Source organism: Erithacus rubecula, assembly GCF_903797595.1.
Source record: "Erithacus rubecula genome assembly, chromosome: 3".
Lineage (NCBI taxonomy): Eukaryota > Metazoa > Chordata > Aves > Passeriformes > Muscicapidae > Erithacus > Erithacus rubecula.
In genome coordinates, this window is record NC_136689.1 from 80,839,669 (window position 1) to 80,856,890 (window position 17,222).

Sequence of the window (17,222 nt, forward strand, 5' to 3'; positions counted from 1 at the left end):
GGGTACTCATAAGCCACTGAGAAAGGGGAAGCTTCCCTACACCATCCCAAAGACAGTCCTGGGGAGATACAGAAGGCAAGAAGTCCTTGAGAAGGTAGCATGAGAGAGGGACAGTCCACTTGGATGTATGCCTTGTGAGAGAGAGCAAACATCAGGGAAGCCAGGAGAGAGCCACAACAGGAGACTGAGTACCAACAGCCTGGAGGGGAAGCCTCAGTGCTGGGACTGGAAACACCTGAACAACTGGCTAGCACCTCTAGGTGCTCCTTTGCTTCTGTCACACTGACAAGTCCCTCAGTAGTTCTTCCCAAAAGATGCACTCACCATCTTTAAAAAGATTAATGTTCAGAATACCTGTCTTGCTCAAACTAAATGAGTCCATTTTTGTAGCCAGGTGCATGGAGTGGGGAGAAACTTGACAAAAATCAGCTAAATCACATTTCTGACCCACTCACAAGCAAACTGTGCCATTCCAGCTGCAGCCAGCACTGGACACTACAAATATTTCTGGAGTGGGTTAAAATTCACAAGTGATCAGTAAGCCAAGTGGGAAAGCATTTTTCTGCTTTAACAACAAGCTGACAAAGCCAACTGACAGACAAAGAAGAGTCATTTGGGGAGGAAGAGGTTGATGGCAGTGGAGATGATGCAGAGATTACAGTAATAAGTAAGCAAAAAGAACAAGACGAGCAGCAGAATTACAGTCCTGGACTGTGGGAAAGCAGATTTTTGGCCAAGGATCTGTGTGCAAGGTTCCTATGGCAGACTTCTCTGAAGAGCCAAGGCACCCAGGGCAACAATCTGATCTTGCAGGACAACCTCCTCAAACCTCAAGAACAGTCCATTGTGGCATGCAGGACATCACAGGGGAATGGCAGAAAGGCAGCTGAATGGACTGCTGAATCTCCTGCCTCAGCTTAAATGTTGAAATACAAAGAAGGTTGAAGCAGAAAGAACATGGAAATTGTGCATCAAGAACATGCAGAAGATCTCGAGCAAGAAAAGGATGCCAAGAAAAAACAAGGAATTGTTATACAGGCATGTAAGGACAAAAGGATGGCTGATAATAGTTTGGTTAGTTCTCAGTTGTGCACAGGACCCAGAAGCTAAGGACACAAGACCAATGATTTTTTGCCTCAGTTTTTCTTAGCTCCTCCTCGCATCTCCCAGTTCTTTGAGCACAGTGTCAGCATCTGGAGGAGTGAACCACTACTCACAGCAAAGGAAAGTTCAGGATCAGACAAGCTAACTAGGAGAAGATAGAATGCATTAGAGGATGCTAAGGATGCTTGCCAGTACTATGCTAGCAAAGCTACTCTCATCCTCAAAAGAATAAGTCACTAATTAGAGGATGATCCTGGTGACTGCAGAGGCAGAAAACACATTCTTCAAAACAGGTGAGAATGACAATATGAAGAACCAGAAGATGGTCAGCCTTGGCGAGTTGGCAAGAATATGGAGCATGTCTTTCTGGAAATCACTACCAGAAACTCAAAGGACAGGAAAAATAGCAGTTTGTAAATCTCTGCTGGCTGTTCCAAAGAACAAGTCACACTTGTTTGCAATTTTATACCATTTGTACATTTCATGAGTCTTATCTCTCAAGAAACCAAAACACTTACACAGATCATGGGTCATTGTGCTGTCTTCTGATTTCATCTAGCTGCACATAACTAGGCTTTTTCAAACACATAGTTAAAACTTTACAACAGTGGACAATCATATGGGATTTTTGGAACATCTATTTTTGTTAGAAGAGCAGGCACTTCATTTGTACTCCCCACAGCCCAAAGCAACCTCCCTCAATATAGCTGAAGGCTGCAGACAAGTCAGCTGAATACTTGAGAAGAACCTACTGCAAAAGCATAAAATTCATCAAAAAATACCTCTTTTCCTCCACTGAAGTATCAATTCTACAAATCTCATGTGAGCTCAAATAATGGCCTGCCACTCTCCTACACTAATAGCTTCAAGAACTTCTTCAAGAAAGGTGCCAACACCACTTTGTCAGAAACCCCCTCCTGAACTGTACAGAAGTATTCACTATTCTGGGGAACTTGCCAGCATGACAGTATTTACTGTATGACTAATATGCATTAATGAAGCACAAATGGACAACTATTTACTTGTGCTAATAACTAAAGCGCTTTATTAGAGCTAAGGCCTCTAGCATGAAGGACTGCCAGGCTCCCCCACTTGCCAAAATTATGTCAAAAAATGGAGCCAATGTGTAAGACATCAAGAGCTACAGCCAGTGTGTAGCAGAGTCTTAAGTCATTGTTTAACATTCAGCTTGGAAAGGACCAGCATGCTCCAAAACCACTGGTTGTTTCCGAGGGCTTGTCTTTTCATTGTAGAGGCTAGAATTTCAAATATGCACCCTGGCCGTACCAGTACTCAGGCCAAAGCTATCTCAAAATAGCAGTAAAGCCTGAGAGCTTTGCTGAGCATTTGTGTTCTACCTTTGACTGCTCGCTGCCCTTTCAAAACCAGAAATAAGAACACTGTATCTTAATGCCTCAGATTAAAATATCAATACTATCTAGCATAAAAGGCCATTAATACCAATAATCTGGCCCTTGGTTCGTGAAGGATTCCTGAAAACTGATCAATTTGGTAAAATTCCATCCTGAAAAAGCAAAGTCAGCCATACAAGAACACAATCCTTGCTCTGTGCAGCACTTTCCATCCCACCTCTCCACAAAGGGAACATATCTGCAACACTAGGAATGAAAGATACACCTCAAAGTGGCAGGGTTTTGTGGGAACCTAGGAATAACTTTTTAAAAAGACCACTTCAGATTACATTATATTAGGAATGAAAGAAAAGTTCTTAGGGGATGTAAAAAGAGCAGGTAAAGACTGTTTTCAGTTTTAGCTGGTACTAGGTGGACCTGATATATTTATTCCTAGCTTTGCAGAGTAAATGGCACCTTCACCACACCAAGGCCACGGTGAATTCAGGCTCCCCACTCTTCTTTCTATCAGTAGCTTCAGCTTGGAGTAGAAAATCTGCAAGTCTAGACACAAGGTCTCTGCCATGAGGCATGACATGAACGATAAAGACTAGAAAATGAACCACAGCTTCTTTCTAGAAACAGGAAAATTCTCTTCTCAGATTTGATCACACAAACAGCTTCATGCAGAATCACAGGACCTGGGGTGGTAGTTTGAAGGAATTTTTTCCTCCCTTCTTTTTTAACTTAAAATATATAAATAAGTGCTTATGAAATATTGTCCTTCCTTTGATCAAACAGATTCTCTTTAGACTATGTAAGGCAAGAAAATGTACTGGGCATAACTTTACAAGGTCTCCATCTAGATATATTTCTTGGAAATACTTAAATATAAGGCAACATTATATCACTGGGCTTTTCCAAGGATAGAAAAGATGTCTCTGAGCCAACTGGCATGGACAACAACACTAAGAATTATCCGAGCCACAGTGCTTTCTTGAAAAGTGACAGCTCCAAATACACAGCAATATTATCTTCCCTCTTAAAAAACAAAACAATCTTCTCCACTGGTTACTATTTACTCATAAGTAGAGCACAGAACATCTGTAGAAGGAAGGTTCATTAAAAGCACATCCCCTAAACTATCACTAATATAATTCCAGTTGGCTATAACCAAGACAGTTTAAAAAAAAAAAAAAAAAGCTTCTATTCCTTTGCATTTCAGGTTTCTATCTTCTTAAATTTATTCAGGCATTTGAAGTGTGAAGCTGCCTTAGGACTGGTACATCAACCCTCATCTGTTAAATTAGAGCTGTTATTAACATGAAAAAAACTCATACTGGTACTTCTCCAAGATAACCAGTTGGTAAACAGCTTGTTAAATATTTACTCATTTGGAAAAGATCCAACTCATGAAAAAAATAAGCAGGATTTTTTCCGGTGCTATAGTCTGCTAAACTGATTGTTACCATTGCTTCAAAACATTCTGAGAAAGTTTGTGAGAGAACAACAGAAAATGGTCTGTTCTTATCAATGTGGGTATGTTTTCAGTCTGGATGTATCATCTTAAAAGTTGCATACAAGTCTGAACCTAAAGACACACACTGCTTTTGATTCCCACACCATCACTGAATGATTGGGGTTGGAAGAGATCTCTGGATGTCACCTGGACCAATCACCTGCTCAGGCAGGGCCACCTACAGCCAGCTGCCTGAGATCATGTCTGGATGGCTTTGGACAATCTCCAAGGACAAAGATTTCACCACCTCTCTGGGCAACCTCTGCCAGTGCTCAGTCACCCTCACAGTGAAAGAGCAGTGCCCACTATCTGGAGGGAAGCTCCTGTGTTTCAGCTCTTGTCCAGTGGCTCCGGTCACCAGGGAAAAGAGCCTGGCTCCATTCTCTTTACAACGCTTCAGGTATTTATATACATTGCTAAGATCCCCTCTCAACTTTTTCTCAAGGATAAAAGTAGCAAAACATAGGCTTAAATATGAATGAAAATCAGAGCTAAATCAAGAGATGGCTTGCATTTAATGATAGGGTCAGTCTAGTGTTTAAGCATGAAATCATTAACAGGAAGATGCAAAATTAAACTTCTTTGCTTTATTTCCTTACTTGATTTGCAACATCTATGCTGTTCCCTGACCAATGGTACTAGTAATGCAAGTAGCAAATGTTATGATTGACCACTCCAGAGTGTTTTGAGTCCTTTCTCTTGATGGGTTGAAAAGGTTCATATAATTGAAAAATGTGGGCTGAGCCACTTGAAATTTCTTGCTTGCATTTGCCTTCAAAAAAAGACCTCATGTTTTGCCCATCAACTTCTCTAAATTAGAATACAAAAGCAGAAGTGCAAACAGTAAGGTACATACTTGTGACAGGAAACAAAGAAAGATAAACTGATACATCAAACACCAAGAAAAAAAAATGGATGACTATTTCTTGTAAGAAGGGAAACCATAATCAATTGTACATAAGCTTAGCGCAAGATATAAATTTCTTTGACATTATTCTGCTTCATACAAAGTATTCTGATGGCACACCATAATGGTGACAAGCATACTTCCACTCCTCTTTAGGAGATAAGCACCCCACTTCTATTTCAATGTTAATGAAAATAACTGGTTTGGGGACAATTTTTTGAAGATTTCTTTCCAAGAAAAATAAAGGTTAGAAATCTAGCTTCAGTTGGTCCTCAGCGAAAACCAACAAGCAGCATCAACTCTATCTGTAAAAAACATTTGCAGTCTGCATTCAAGGAGACAGATTTCATAACTTCATATTGGAGGCAACATGTCTTGTAAAAACATTCACTAATGTTCGTGCTGCTTTGTACTTTGTCTGCTCCAGTCCGTCAACCCTCTACACCACGTGCGTGTAAACTGTTAAAACAAGAGTACCGTCAATAAAAGATCTGTTGACTGACACCATATTTCACAAATCTGATGACTTTCTGCATTGGCAGTAGCAACTTTTCAGCTTTTCTTTATGCAATATGTAGAAGAATGATGCAATGTAATAATGCATCTGGTGTTTTTTCACTTGGCTATGCCCAAGGACTTTGAAAGGCTGCTTGCGCACTCTGGTCCTTCCATATTGTCCTCTTGGCCTGAAAAACCCAAATTCCAGGACTGATTTTATGCAAACAGAATTATTTATATTTAAGCAAAAGAAAAGCAAATTAATCCACTGTTTGTTTTGAATATTGAAAATCATATCTTGGGTTTGCGAGAGAAGGCTTTGACAGTGGGGAGGGGGGGAAGGACAGGTTGAGGGAAAAAAAAAAAATTAAAAATCTGTTTAATTATGTCCTGGTTCTGACCAAGACAGACGTTTGCAGTAGCTGGGAGGCAGCATTGCTAGGACAGGGAGGTTATTCTGTACCACCTCACCTCACTGCCCAGGGTGGAAAAAGGGGGATTCTGAGGAGTAAGGGTTCCTGCCTGATCAGCAAGCCTGGCACTGGTGAGGTTCCCTGAGCATTTTGTATGTGAAATCACTCCCTAAGAAACACTCTTGTTGTCAATATGGTTGCTGTTACTGTTCTTTTTCTGATCTCATGGCTGCTCCCAGTAAATTGTTCTCATCTTAACCTGTTATCTTTGCCTTTTGTGCCTCCAATTTAAAGGTGAGGATTATTGCATCCATCAAGGTAATTCTCTAATTAAGTTAAAGATTTATTCAAATCAAAAGGGTTTTTTTCTCCTCCTTCACTACAAGAGAAACCCTCACTTCTCTGACTGCCCAATCTAAGCAAGCCACCCTAGAAAATATAAAAAGCAAGTTTCCCAAAAAACCATACTCACTAAGACGAAGCACTCTAGAAAACAATATGCCATGGACTTTGACCAGATGACCTCCAAAGGTGTCATACTGTATCATTGTATTGAAAACAAGGATCAAAGCTGCCATACAAAACCTGGAGAACCTCTGCCTAACTGTGCTCCAGATGAAGACAGAGCAATGTTGCCATTGCAGCTCTCCTATTGGCAGCAAATCACCTTCACATCCACAAATCTGACATCACTGAAAGAGGCTTTCATTACAGTAGCTAGTCTCTGATTAATTCTCTTATGTATTTAATTCCTACTCTTGAAGTGCACAAAGCTTCTCAAGCATGATGTGCAATATTCTGTACTCTTATCTGATCAAGAGGATTATTAGCAACCCTGAAATCCACAGCTCTGTACACATAAGAGAAAGCAATTTCTATTTTCTCCCTACTTTGTGGCCAAGTGCTTGTAGCCCATTTTATAACAAGTTACAAGTTCTTTCTCAAATAAGAATTCAGCTCACTAAAACCAAACTATATTAATTATTACTGAACTCATACCTGCATCTTGGTCATGAGAAAACAAACAGAAGGCAGAAGGTGGAAGATGAACACAACATTCATGTGTGCCCAAAATTTTATCTTCATAAACTGAGGAAAAAAAACCCTGTCTTTTTTTGTTATGTCACTGAGACTTGTACAATTAAAGCAAAGGGTTAAAGAACCAAATATTCCCCAAGAGTTCAAGTCACTGCACATAAATGCTGTTGTGACTACAGATTGCAAAAGAACGGAAACACAGTAAATCATCCCATTTTTTCTGAGAAATTCTGGGACTATGTTCTGAATTTCCAGGAACAGAAGACAAATACTGCCAATTCTCACTGCAGGATTTTTATTGAAGAGTTCAAGAATTTGGAAAAGACTCCTGAAAGCCACTGAAAGATAGTATTGATTTTTTATTTTTTTTTTTAAACAGAGCTAAAAATTGTTTCTAGGAGAATGCACTCAGTGTGACTGTTTATGTGCTAATTCCTGAGAAGGTTAAAAGAAAAAGAAGAAAAAAAAGCTCTTAAACAAGATCTGAAAGGTTCTGAAAGCAGCAAACCTTGCAAACAAAGAGCCCAGTAAGAAAGTCAGACCTGTACCTTGCCCATATCTCCAAAAACATTTTTAAAAATGAGAGAAGGTGGATTGGCAGCAAGACATTCTAAAGGATATTCTGTCAGGCATACTCACTCACCCAGGTTCTCATTTTTCTTGTCTTGAATATAATTCCAACCTCCAACATGTCAATTTTTTTTCTAATACTGAATTTATAGCATTAAGGTGCCAACCTTGGGATCTCTGGAGTCGTGTCCTCCATAGCTTTTCATTCACTTTAAGCAAGAAAATGTGCTGAAAAAATAGAATACTTCTTTACACTCTAATCTAGAGCATATTTAGTTTAACCTTCTTTCAGCCCTTTACCAACAAAATGCTTTCACTGCAGCCAAATTTGAAAGACAAGTTGATGAAAGCTCCTAAGTCAGATTTAGTAGGGGTGGAAAAACAGATGTTCAGGGATTTTTTAATGCAAACTTCAGTTCTGACAGAAGGCACAGTAGTTGTGAATGGGCCTCCACAGCTAGTCTTCAAACTGGTTATAAGCACTTAGGGTAGTTAATACACAGTAAGTTTTGACCAAAAATAACTGAGTCACTTTCCCACCATCTTAAGTCACCCCATGTTGCTGTGACACTTCCAGTCTGCTGACTGCCCCAGACTACAGCAGATTATCTACAGGGTTTGTCAGAGAAAGGGAAGTAACAATGAAAACTCACGTTTTTATTCCTATGAAGCACTAAAGACACTGTTTTCACAGGAGAGATTGACACTCAGTCAAGAATTTGCAGCTCAAAAAATGCCTGCCTAGAATGTCAAGTTTCTCTTACATAGCTCTCCTTTCCCTCAGCTTCACATCATGACTCAGATGGTGCTCTAAATGAATTGGAAGCATAATTTCACAGTGCATCAAAATTATGGAGTCCAGGCACATCTATTCACATATTCTTTTAAACTCATAGATCCAAGTATAGTAACAGATTTTCAGGACATCCAATTTCTCAAAGTCCAGTCTATTTTTATAGCTGCAAAAGAAGCTATAAAAGAACTGTTATGTTTTTTCCTGCTATTGGGAAAAGCATTCAGGTACATTCAGCTGACAACTCAGCATATACTAACATTAGACTTTTAACTAATTAGAGGTTTCCTGTTGGGGAAAAAAAAAAATTAAGTTGACATATTACACAACATGTATGAATCCTCATCCTAGAGAGATTTTTTGGAAAAACTGTTGTTGTTTTTATCTGTTTTTTTGCTTTTCTTCCAAATGAGTAGCATGACTGTAGTAATCACTACCAGCAATGTTTCTCTTGGGACAGAAGGAAAAGGTTTTAATGTCACATGACACTGTTTAATTATTTGTGTATCTGCAGGGTCCAAAACCATAACTGAATCCTCAGGGTGGTAATCATATTATGAAAACAGAAGATAAAAAGTGCAAAGAAAAGATCATATCCAAACCAGCAATTTACAGTTTCATAAAAAATACAAAGCAAGCATTATGCCAACTAAAACTGCCCAGGGAAAAAAGATAAGTTCTACATGCATTTTTGTTGAGTACCTTTGAATTTAGCTGAGCGTTTTTTAAAATATACTCTTTGTAATATGCCATATTGGCTGCTTAGATACAGCACAATGACTCAAAAAGCATAGGATCTAACCAAGTGTAAAAATCTCTGCCTTTGTTCCTACAAATATAGCCTTCTGCAAACATTTTGGTGCAAGGCATTTCACTGGTACTGTAGCTTGCCACCTTTTCTTTGGAAACAAGTGCCTTCTCCCAAATAGGAAATGGCTATTTTAAAGACAAATATCAAATTCATACACATTAACAACCCATTTTTTTTTCAGCAGAACTTGAATACAGGATGGTAACAGAGGCTCTGTTTCCAAAACGTTAGCAGAACCCAGGGAATTGCCAGACAGCTATTAGCAGTTTGATGAAAAGTTTGAATGCACAATCAATCACCAGCACACAGCAATATGATGCTACAAGCTGACATGAACATGCAATTTCACAACTTACTATCCGATAAGGAAGATGTAAAAAGGAGTCTGGGCAGCCAGCTAAAGCCATTTGTTCCTTCAAATTTTCTTCAAATTACATCTACTGCTTCCCAGGACCTGCAGAGTGCAAACAAACTGTCAGAAACCATACTGAAGACATTTCATCAACTTATTATTGAAAACAGTTGGAGGAGGAAGACCGAGAAGAGCAAGATGAGGTGATGAGGATTTGCATCAACTTGAAGTAGAAAATGTGCACATTTGCTGCCTGTAGCCTAGCAAACATGTTCAATTTGGTATTTCATTTAAAAACCCAACATAACTATTCTCAGGCTGTGCAGCTCCTGCTTTATCTCCACTCTTTAGGCAAAAATGAAGGCCTCTCTTCACAGCTAAACTCTAGCCATTTGAAAACTGGCTCTCACCACCTGAGGCTATGTTTTCAATTGTGGAAAGAAAACACTGAAATCTCTGAGTTAATTAAGATGACAGTCACTTAGCACAGAATCATTTAAATTGGGAAAAACCCAAGATCACCAACATCATCATGCAGCATCAGCCTCCAATGCCTGGCTACACAACTTCTAACCTTTACCCTTTCCTGCCTGCCTTTTCCCCCATGGTTTTATCCTCACACAATATATCAGACAGTGTCACATACAAACTCATTCAAGTCTTGCACTTGCCCTTCTGAGTGATTATTCGCAGCAGCTTTGCAAGGTATGTTGTGTTTTCTTTAAAGCATCACTTTGTGATCAAAAAGACCCTGAAAAGAAAACTGCAAATATTTAGAGGTACATATGGCTAAAGAACTAAAAATAAGAAGGCAAGATGATGTCAAGAAAGTCATTATAACTGCTTCATAACAAAGGAGACAAAAATAAACCTAAATAAATAAATAAAGCACTATTTGCTGCTCCAGCATTTTCTCCTACCAGTAGTGGACATATCCCTGTGTAAGACAAGCAATGTAAGACATCCCCAGTGTAAGACAAGCAATGCCACCCCCAAGCAGATGAAAAAGCCATGACTGGGGAACAGAAAGCAAGCTGCAAAGCACAGCCAGAACTTTTACTTCTACCACAAGCAAGCTCCTGTCTGATGTGCTGTTAATTATCAATTTTGAGTTCAAAATAAGAGCCCAAGTTTTAAATGGGCTATCCACTGCTCTCTGGTAAGCACAATCTGTCACTAAACCAAAGCTGCCAGCAAAATTTATGGGACAGTTAAGTGAGGGACAAGGGTAAAAAACATCTTGGACAAACTGTTCCCGGACGACTTCCTGCCTATGGTCCACAAACCCTGCACTCATCAAGGAATTATTTTGCCTAGTTCCAGGATGAATTTGGCTGAGGTATGGTGGCCTCCTCTTCTATCAGCAAGGCATGCAAACTTCTTCCCAGGAAGTAGTTACTAGACTTGTGCAGTGATCAATTCATACAGCCAATTACCCCGGGAGGAAACTGGTTTTGGCAACAGCAAGTCTAAAAACCCATTCAACCAAATATGCACAAATCCAGTTGTTTATTCAAGGTAAGTAAATACTATGGAAAAAAAAAATTAAACCCAAAATCTTACAGGATTCCAAGGGAGGGGTAGGCTACATCAAGCATCCAACTCTATAGGCACATTACTCAGCTTGCACTATTGCTGGTCTTCAAACATATAAACAGTGGTCTACAGCCTTCTAACTGCTTCTCCAGTCCTAAAAGTTTGCAGTCAGTTTTAAAGAGTGATCTGAAGATTTCACTTCATTCACCCAGTTTGTTCTTAGGAGAATTAAACAACATTTAAGAAAAGCCCTTAAAAATCTTCACTTGGGCAAATACCATTTTCTTTTCTTTCTCATAAGCACATCTACAGAGAAATTAAGCAAGCCACTGAAATAGCTGTTATGAAATTGGTAAAACGCACCAAGAATAAAGAGAACTGTATTATTAGCCTCTAAACCCACCAAGACTGAAGAAAGTTTGCATAAAGGGCTAAGGGAAAAGAATTGAGCTTTACACTGCAACAGTTTTATGTTTATTATCACTTCAGTATTCAGACATCAGGAAAAGGTACAACTGCTGCAAATTTCATGCTAAGTTATTTAGGACCGAATATTAAAATACTGGTCTTTTGACATTTCAGCAAAAGGCTCCAATTCACTTATAGCAAGATAGATTAAATATGTTCCTCAACAATAGCAGACCAATTTGTCTACTCCAGGGCATGCTGCAGTTCATGCCACAGCCCCATTACACCAGTGGAAGATCATAAATTACCTCAAACAATAGTTGGAGTCAAGACTGCATAATTTATCAAGAACCATTTGCTTTGCTGCTACATTCTTGAGTATTCATTTGTTAACACTGCAGAAACAGAGGAAAGCAATAATCTCTAGATGGTATCATTCCTGGTCAGTCACACATTAACACTGATTTAAGATCTCATCTCTTTTGTCTGTCTAAAAACAGTTTATCAACCTAGTCCTACCCCAGGAATACAAAAAGCCTTTGCTCACCTTTAAGACCTAAGGTCCTTTGTACCACATCAACAACTAATAAATTTCATAGGGACAGAACTCCACACCAATTCACATGTTCAGTAGATAAATATTATAACTTAAAAAGAAAAATAGATCAATTTTTCCTGTGCTGTTGTCTTAAACATGGTATCTAGCATGTCACTTCCAGTCAGATTAGCTGCACACAGACACACATGTTCTTTCCACACAAGTTACACAGCACAAATCACAAAGAGGTATTCAAGTGCCAAGTTACTGCCCTTTTCCTAAAATGCCTTAGATGGGGGAGGGAATTTCCAAAGGATTGTAAATAGGAAACAAGCTATGTAGTTGATCGCTGTTACAAAACTCAGGACATTCAGTGGTGAGAACAACCCATGCAGCATTGAGGGAGACAGCCTGAGTACATTCAGAACCAAGTGATTCCATGTGCTTTCATTGGCTCCAGAGCTCTGCCTTGGACAGAGGCCCTGACAGAAGGACAGTCGTGATAAACCACATTTCAAAGGTCAGAAGACTAATTTTTAGTATGACATTCTCCAGAATAAAGAATGGACTATTGTGAGGCACAGCTTTGATGGCTCAGCCTCTCAAAAATGTAAAACAAACTCTCACCATTTAAGAGATTGATATTAATTCTGCATGGAAAACACTGCAGGTATTCACCCTGGAGATTGTCACTGCTCTGAATGGGTTGTTTAAGCCACAGTCAAATTACTCAGCTAACCAGCAGATTAAGTTGTCTATTAACTGCAAATTAAGCCCATCGCCAGGTATGTTTTTCTGATTTATCACTAGTTATCTGCACATTCCCAGCAGAGGAAGCAGTATCTCGCCCAGCACTCTGGAAGCAGACACAGCCTACGCACCTACAGATACTGGGGTAGGAAAATGGCAGGGGTATGGTCACTCTGCCAATTCAGGAAGTTTTCCAGGTTCTGCATGTGCCATCTGTCAAAGTCTTTAAATTCAAGAGAAAAATAATTTTTAAAATGAAATTGCTTGTAGATTAGTTAGGAACAGGAGGAGGAGGAGGAGGGAAAAAAAAGAAAAGGATTTTAACCTGGCAGAGTTGCAAGACAAGCTCCAGAGCTCTTGAAAACTTGATTTATGCTCTTTTATGAAAGGTAACTTAACAAATATGTTGAATGTTATACCCTTTTAAGTATATCATAATTTTTCTTCCATAATGTTCTGCTTTCTATAGCTGAACTATTGTGCAAGGGGGAAGGGGAAAAAGCTTCAACATAGCCTTAATTTTGACCTGAAGACCTTTATCTAAGATCTGGGGTTTTACATACAAGTTAAAAAACTTTCCCTCCCTTTAATTTATATCTTTCATTCTCCCAGACAGTAAGTATCACTATTATATTTCTCCCTACTATACTGAATGAGGTTTAGCAGACTAAACCTGGATTTTCCTAAGGAACTAAAACAAGATCTTGAAACTGAATCAATACAATATTGTCTCACAATTTACCTTCAGGACTACCTGAGTTAAGTCTACTGGACTTAAAATTTAACATCTTGAAGACTCAGGGAGAAAAAGACCCTCTCTTCTTGGTCTACACAAGGAGCAATCTCCAAGACTTCAACTGGCTGTTCCCCTGGCTGTAGGCTCCCTACTACTTCATATCAGCTAGGAAAGTGTTCTGGTTTTGCTGCAGACATGTGTGTATACATATATATATACACACATACATATATTACACATGCACCCATGGGTGTTTATCTGTATCACCAAAACAGGTTTACAAGATGGGGTGAGGCAGTTAAATGGATACACCAAGCAACCTCTGCAACACGGGCAAGAGCACCCAAACTCTGACACTTTCTTACCCGTCTACTCATATTGCCATAGTTACAATGGAAATAAAGTTGGATACAAGCAGCATGAGGCATGCCAGTGAATTTTCTGTAGCTGAAAGACCTAACAGCTAGCAATGTCCCCAGCTGCACTGAAACTGTGGGACCCAGATGTGCTTTACCATGCAAGATCCAGACAACTCTCACAAAAAACGAAGCCTGAAGGACTATGTGGGCTGAAAAGAAAGTGCCATCAGATTCCTGAGCTGCCTGGACCAAGGAGACTAAAACAACCTTGGCAGCACACAAGTTTGCCATCAGATTTCATGAGAGCTTCAGCAACCAGTACATGTAAGGATTTCTAAAGCACCTTTCACTCTTTGAGAGATAGCTTCAGGTGGAGTCTGTGTCAATTTACAACACTGAGAATGCCCCTAAGGGACCACTTGGTCAGCAGGACTGGATTCATCACCTCAGACATTTTACTGACAACTTTCTCAACTCACTCAGTTCAAACACACGCTTCTCTCCCCAGCTCTGAATGTCTCTCCTCACACCCAAGGTCTCCAGCCTGCCCATGCTGAAAAATAATGCTGGTTAGCTTCCCTTCAAACAAGGTTTGTTCTCCAAAACTCGTCCCTGAACACTCCAGAATGAAATCACTCTTCAACCACAAAACACTTAATGACATGATCATCAACACCCTGATGGCCTACAGAGATTAGCAGCAGGTAATATTTAAGAGTACCTGCAGCTTTCCCAATTTCTCTCCATTTCCCTTGCAGGAACTGGTACCTTCACACCTATTTTGTTATACATATGTACCCAAAAGGCATTTGCAAGTCTATGATATGGAGCAATTGCCTAGCTAGAGGAATACTTTGAACATCTTTGAAAACAAAGCATTGTTCTAGCTAAAATTTCAATCGAGTGTTGCGCATTAAAATGAAAAGCACTCTTCAAAATATAAATCATCAATCAAAAGCACTTCAGTTACGTCCAAACACTCCCACGAAACCATACTAAAAAATCTGGTCTTATAAAAAAAGGGAATATAATTCTCTTTTGCCATTCTTAATTGCAAAGCTGTTAGTCTAAATATTACACCTTGTAAAGGAAGCCATTTGCCATTGTACTTTTGCCAGAAAGTGAAGAATCTTGGCAAAGGCAATTCAGGCTTTTGAAAGCCAAAACAGATACATACTTCAGAAGAAGCACAGAAGAGCTGATGCCATCCCACTTCGAGCCTTGCCAAATAAAATTAAATAAAATATATGCAGTTCAGCATTTTTTGGTTTCCTGAATCTGCCTAAAATTTTGAAAGGGCTCAAGACTCATAGCCTGTGAATTCATGGTAACATCCTGACAGAACAGCTTTACCGACAGCAAAGGTAAGGTCCTGAGAAAAAAAACCCAGTATTTAGCCCAACAACATTGGACAACAACACCAAAAAAACAACCAACCAACAAAAAAAACCCAAAAACCCCAACAAAACAAACAAAATCAGAAAACCAAACAACAAATCCCAAACCTATAATGAACTTTGGAAATATTTACAGAACTCTGCAGTTTCACTGTCTCCCTTGATTACTGAAAATCCTCTTCTGTTTCCTAATAGCTTCAAATCCATAGCAAAGAAAATGAAAGCAACTAAACAACTTTGGCAACTAAACAGAGACTTGTAGCAAAGTCTAAATGAAATATTAATTAGACAAACTGAAATACAAAAACATGTAGCATAACAGCAGACAATCCCACCAGGATGCTTGACTGGACATGAGATGCACACAAGTGAGGCAGCCCAAGGTGAACTTCATCTGACAATGCCATGACTAGTGCACTCCAGTTTTGAATATATGGTTTCTCACTATGTCCTTTGCCTCTGGAGAACCAAAAAACCAATCTTCATTCTCTGTGTCATCACTGTCTTGCCTCCCCTCTCCACCCAAATCTAGTTACATTTCTCATAAAACAGAATCCAAAATTTTATAATTTTGGGAAGCAGTCTAAATAATTATTTCCTTATGTTATTTTAAGCTTTTATTATCCAACCTGAAGACTTAAGAGTGAAGTTATACAACAGTCAAGATGATTTAATAGCTTGTTACTGCCAAGAACAGGACAGACAACCCACTCTCTTCATCAGTCCTTGCTCTGTTTTCTTCCTCCACTTCCTCCCAGCAGCTTCATGGCACTCCCTCCTTCTCCCCCTTTTGTGTCATGTATGGTCCTTAATGAGTTCAGCTTGTGTTAATTAACACATTTGTTTTGCTGGGTTAGTGTTCTGCTGAGGAAGTAAATGCAGTAAACTTAGATCTGACAGGCAGTTCAGTTGGCATAATGTGAACAGCAGGAGACCATGGGCAAGAGGGGAAGGGAACAGGATCACCCCCTCTCCTGTGGTAGCAAACTATCACATTGGCCAAGGCAACCTGTGACCTTTCATTTTCTTTGTTTATTGCCATCAGGAGCTGGCAAACCTTTCCTACTGCACATCCGTGAGAATTAATGCTTTCCAGGCATCTCACCGAAGTTAAACATCGAAACAGATCTCCAAATAAAACATCAAGTTTTTCTCAAGGGCACTTACTTTCACCTTCTGGTACCAACTCAACCAAAATCTGCTTTTGTTGCACACTTATCAAAACATTGCTTTTTGCATCCAAATCACTACTGAGCCTTTCTGCTTCCAACAGGCAACAGGTGTGAATGGCCCTTCCCTCCAATCCGTGGTGGGATTTGTGTAAAGTGTTAAAAAAGTGTCACTTTTTAAAGAAAGATCATTACAGATTCTGTTTGAAATCACAGCTTCATCTACATACCTATCCATAAACACCCATTGGAAAGATCTACCAGATTCAACTTGCCTTTACTAAGGTGACAAGATGGTAGCATGAACACCTCACCTGTTACTTTTACAGCCTCCTGACAAAAGCTGGAAGGCTGAGGAGTGCATAATAATAGCTAAAATACATATACAACGGTTCAATAGAGAGACTTTTAAACTCAGAGTAGCAATCTGCAGAAACGATGCCCTGTTCTCAGCTTCCCTCCCCTTATTTCTCTACAACACACTTTCATTTTGGAGGAAAATCTTCCAAACCATGCAGAAACCATTCTTCCCCTCCTGACTGATGCAAAAGATAAAGATAATAAAAAAAAAGAAGAAACAAAGAACAAAAGGCAATCTCCTATCACACAACCTACTGATCACTTTTTCAAGCATTTTAAGTCTGTTTCATCCAAATGATGCATTTATCAATCATCACAATTATTCACAGCCTATTTTTCTTCACTTGGACCTTTATGCAGGAGGCTCCATAGCTTCTCAAAGAACTTCCTAGGTTTTTGTTACACCACACTAGCTACAAAGGGCTGACATAGATAAGACAGACTTCGAAACTAACATTGACACTTGTGCACATAATCATTCACATCCCTCCTTAGGGTCTCTCCTACTCACCAGCGTTTTCCTGGATTTAAAACTTCATTATTGTGGACCAATGACATCAGACATTAAGGTTTTTACTTAGACAATTTACAAGGTTTAACGCTGACAGATAA

At 39.3% G+C, this 17,222-nt stretch overlaps 1 protein-coding gene across 4 annotated transcripts in view; it reads right to left on the minus strand.

Annotated features, from left to right (window-relative positions):
- Nucleotides 1-17,222, minus strand: part of GRB10 (growth factor receptor bound protein 10) — a 140,512-nt gene that overhangs the window by 95,268 nt on the left and 28,022 nt on the right. For all 4 annotated transcript variants that reach the window (XM_079300380.1, XM_079300378.1, XM_079300379.1 and 1 more), the window contains one exon: nucleotides 9,362-9,459. In XM_079300380.1, coding sequence (XP_079156506.1) covers nucleotides 9,362-9,412 — 51 coding nt within the window. In that variant the 5' untranslated portion in view covers nucleotides 9,413-9,459. The remainder of the gene's footprint in view (nucleotides 1-9,361; nucleotides 9,460-17,222) is intronic.